At 34.1% G+C, this 4365-nt stretch overlaps 1 protein-coding gene across 1 annotated transcript; it reads right to left on the bottom strand.

Moving 5' to 3' along the window:
- Nucleotides 1-598: 598 nt before the first annotated feature.
- Nucleotides 599-2272, bottom strand: LOC116182573 (bridging integrator 2-like). Its single transcript, XM_031503107.1, has 3 exons — nucleotides 2077-2272; nucleotides 1699-1974; nucleotides 599-1552 (listed from the first exon to the last, which is right to left on the bottom strand). Exons 1-3 carry the CDS (start codon nucleotides 2182-2184, stop codon nucleotides 1550-1552), a joined length of 387 nt encoding a protein of 128 aa, XP_031358967.1. The 5' UTR covers nucleotides 2185-2272; the 3' UTR covers nucleotides 599-1549.
- Between the last annotated feature and the right edge of the window lie 2093 nt (nucleotides 2273-4365).

A 4365-nucleotide genomic window follows, 5' to 3' on the forward strand; every position in this document is an offset into this window, starting at 1 on the left:
TGCCGTCATTTTCTACAGTAGGTATGCTACGAAGCTCTGGATAGAACACATAGGAAATTATTTTGTAAATTACAGTTGTAACTGGGAATTATATATACTACCTAAATACATCTATATGAAGTGAAAAACAAAGAGGCATACTGTATCAATACACGAAAATTTGTTTAACAATTTTTCAACTTCTGTTGCGTATATGCCTGCACGTTTTACCATTGAATTTGACTGTCCCTCTCGTTATGCCAATAGAGCATATAGATCATACGTTATCATAAACTGCATGGGAACGTAATGGCATTACTTAATTAATTAATTAATTAAGTTAATTAACTTTTATATATGAAGAACACGGAGTGATTCATTCATAGTTGTGTTATTAACGTTAGAATATCCACACCTCAATATACTCCAAGAGGCATACTGTAAGAAATCACGTCCGAAAATCTGTCATTATCCCGTCTAATAGACTGTCATAAATTTAAATCAACTGTTGTCATATGACGTCACGTACTGATGAATTCTGATTGGCTAAATTTGGGAACGGCGGCGGTAAAACTCAAAACTTGGTTAACTCTGAACGGCAAAGCGGCGACGGGAACGTCGAACGGCAACGACAAATTAAGTTTATAAATACGTATATGAAAAAGTCTATTGTTTATGTGGCAACTTCAACGGGAACGGGAACCACCAACGGGAACGGAAAAGTTTATAAATTGCACTTAACTGAGCCACTGGCAGTATTTTAACAAATTTGAAAATGAAGATGCTTTACAACTGAAACTACACCACGTATCCGGTGGACAGAAACATAGAGATGGTATGTTGTTGACTATAAATCAATGCATACTATCACATGCCCAGAGCTTTAGAGACTGAAAGCAGATGGTGACAGAAGTAGATATGAATTACCTTACCATTCATTTTAGGGCGATGTTGCATCAACATAATCTTAATACAAATTTTGCTTTGGAAATTAGTAATCATTTCTTAATGATGCCTTATGTCAAAATATATGAACGCGTTCCAGTGCCATGAAAGCATTTAAAATGAAAACATTGAGAAAAAGAGTTATCGATGCGTCAAATAGTGCGACTGCTTTACCTGTAAAATGGGATACATCATCCGTTTCTACGATATATATAAAATAACTATTAACGTCGCTTTTAAAATACTTATATTACAAAAGTAACGTTCAATTTGGAAGTTGATACTAATTAACTTTTGCTCAACATTTTCGTTCAATGATAATAAAACGTTCACAGCTCTCAATTTGTCATATATGAAGGTGAACTATATTTACACATGCAGGTATTTTTGAATTGGGCGATTACTATTTGACACCATATCATTACCATCGATACTGATCTTTATGAATGCCAGTATATAACTACACAAAGCAAGTGCGAATGTAGACATGCAAGTTGCTGTAATTAGTTGCACTCACGATTTGTTGTTCACCCAAAAGCTGTAGCGCTCAATTTGCATATCGAAGGCTTGAATAAGCACACATTTGACGTTCCACCATACTATCTTACTTTTAATCACTTCTTTGTCACTGAAGCATATCAAATACAAGCTATACTTAAAAAATTACCTACTGTTCAATTAAGTAAGATAAAAAAATGAAAGCACACCTACTACTATATGTAAAATTTGGCTTAAAGTTAATAAGTAAGTACATAGTAGAAGTAAGCATTTTACCTTTGCATTCTCAGTATGAAACACCTGCTCGGCACTAAATAAGGACTGTAAGTTTGTTACAAGGAAAAGTATTCTTGAATCGTATAAAGCTGGTAATTCATCATGCAATTCCGAATTTAGCATATCGTAAGTCCTTTTCGCTTCCTCCAACTGTTCGCGGCCTTTATTTAATTTCACATCGTCTCTCTTTTTAGTCATGCCTAATTGCAAAGCCTGAAAGTTATGCCTTTGGCTATCATAGTCAACTAATTTGCGGCCTCTTTTATCTATTTTTTTCTGAAATGAAAAATTATAATCACAACATAGGTACCTATATGAAAAAAGAAAGCATGCGTGAATGCGATTTGAAATAAGTATGTAGTTTAAGCGTATAATTACCCTCATTTCTGAAAATTGCCCTTGGTACGTATTGAGTGGTATCAAAACTTGATCGGCCAATTTGTGGTTGAAGTCTTGCCATAGCATATCTACAGATTGTGTTTGCATAAATAGTAAATCGTGTCCAGACCATTGACTTTCATAAATTTCTCCTATAGATTCCAATAATGATTTTGATGCTATTTGTATAGCTGTAAAAGAAAGAGAAACATGTTAACATTTACCTATATATTCAATATGCACAGTTAACGTTTATAATTGCAAAAAAGCACACGAATTAACGCTTAAAGAACATAAGATCAATATCAAATAAAAATCAATTCTCCTCAATACTTTGCACGATAGTAAATATGGAATGTAAAAAACCTTTTTCCGCCAAACAGCTTACCAAAAATCACAAATTCTTTGCATGAAAAAGGTCGTCTGAGGGACTGGAATATGGATTTACTCTACTTCCACATACTTAACTTTAGCTGCGCAACTAAAGTACCTACATAAATTATCATCTTGCAAATCCCCGCAATCGATGCGAATTCTTAACACCAAGGTAGTGATCGACGGAATGATGGACACGAGAACGGACAGGCGTCCTTTTTTGATGGCACGCCGTTACATTACCACGAATTATATTGTAAAAAAAGTATTTTGCAGTCTGCGCATGCGCGCATTTGATTTTCACTAGGTATGTGCGACGTGTTTGCCGTTGGTAATCACATTTGTAGTTTTCGACTTTTACTACATGTGATATGTTTTTATTTACTAAAGCATCTATGGTTAAAGTTTCAACGATATATCTTTAAAAATAAGGAAGTTGGCACTGACTGCGCATGCGCACATCTAATAATAATAATAATAATAATTTAATCGTAAAATCGTAATAATGTTTACAATATCCGATATGTTTGCCTTTAACAGAAGCATATGTGATTAAAATTTCAAAACAATATCTCGATAAATAGTACAGTTGATATTGCGCAACCTGGGCATGCGCACATTAATCTGATGTTTACAATATGCAATACCTTTGCTTTTACTAAAAGCATATCTAGTTAAATTACAGTTAAAGTTTACATGAATTTTTCTTGTATTTGTATGTTCAACTCATTACCATGCCTTTAAGAGTAAACAGAATTAACTTCGGAATTAACCTTTTCTCATTTAAATAGTACCTAACAAAAAACTTTAAAGAATCGACATCTTCATCATATTGTCGAAATGTGGACTTATGAATTTGAATGTTAGAGTGAATATTAATTTTAAATAGTGAATACCTTAAGAATTGGGTTCATAATTTTCTATTTTTAGACTGCTTTCACATTGGCAATTTTAGCGGCGCGACTCAGAAGCGCGGTTAAGAATCGCCAATGTGAAAGCAGTCTTAAGGTTACGAATTGTGCTTTAAAAGATGGGGTAGTGATTGTTATCGTTTAAAAAAGTTTTTATTTTTGCACAGCTTTACGAAGAGCCCCGCTAGCAAGTTCTTAACCAAGGTGCTAATCAAATTATGATCAAGTTATTAGTCCGAGTATTAGTCAAATCACGTCACACGTGTTTGAAAACGTTCCTCCGTTTCATCTTTGAAGCTTCTTATCATCTATGACTATAACTCTCTTTACGTCGCGTCGTTACCTACATGTTTCTACATCTTAAGATTACCACCGATAAACAAGACATCTACTATCAATTCTTCCATCATATGAAGAATAATTTTGATTTACACATAAGTGCTGATTTGATCTTTATATTCATTTGATTCACTTTTATTAAGGATCATGTCCTTTATAGTTTTGCATTATTGTCCGCCCGTCCGTCCGTGTGCGCTCTAACTCTTTTTAAAAGTGGCCGATTGTGTTGAAATTTGGTGTACGGGTATACTTTGCACATTAAGGACGGACGCTATTGATTTTCAGGAAGCCGATTCAACAGGAACAAACGTTATAGGACTTCGAGCGAATCGGGAACAGGAAAAACTGCGGACTAAATATAATAGAAATCAAAATATTTCATTCCCTAGGTCATGTATCGAGTTCGGACTTTCGCTACATTATTCCCTATTACTCTTAGATGTGTAATAATTCAATATAACTCTTCTCTGTGGTATAGAGATATCACATTTGATAACCGCATGTGTGTGATTCAAAGATGTTAAATTATTTTTCTGAGGCCACATGGATTTTCATCAAAATAAGTCAAAATCGTTATTTATGCACCAAGGTAGTTGAGAAAAAGAAAGACTAGAGGCATTTCTGGCGACCACATGCATTTTGATCAAAACATGTCAAAATCGTT

This window comes from Photinus pyralis, unplaced genomic scaffold (genome assembly GCF_008802855.1).
Source record: "Photinus pyralis isolate 1611_PpyrPB1 unplaced genomic scaffold, Ppyr1.3 Ppyr1.4_unclustered_Scaffold599, whole genome shotgun sequence".
Classification (NCBI taxonomy): Eukaryota; Metazoa; Arthropoda; class Insecta; order Coleoptera; family Lampyridae; genus Photinus; species Photinus pyralis.

Bases quoted from the DNA above. Each gene is read 5' to 3' on its own strand.
- LOC116182573 (XM_031503107.1), bottom strand. From the start codon at position 2,184: ATGCAAACACAATCTGTAGATATGCTATGGCAAGACTTCAACCACAAA. The intron at 1,975-2,076 runs GTAATTATACGC...TTTTCATTTCAG, and splicing joins GGCAATTTTCAGAAATGAGG to AAAAAAATAGATAAAAGAGG.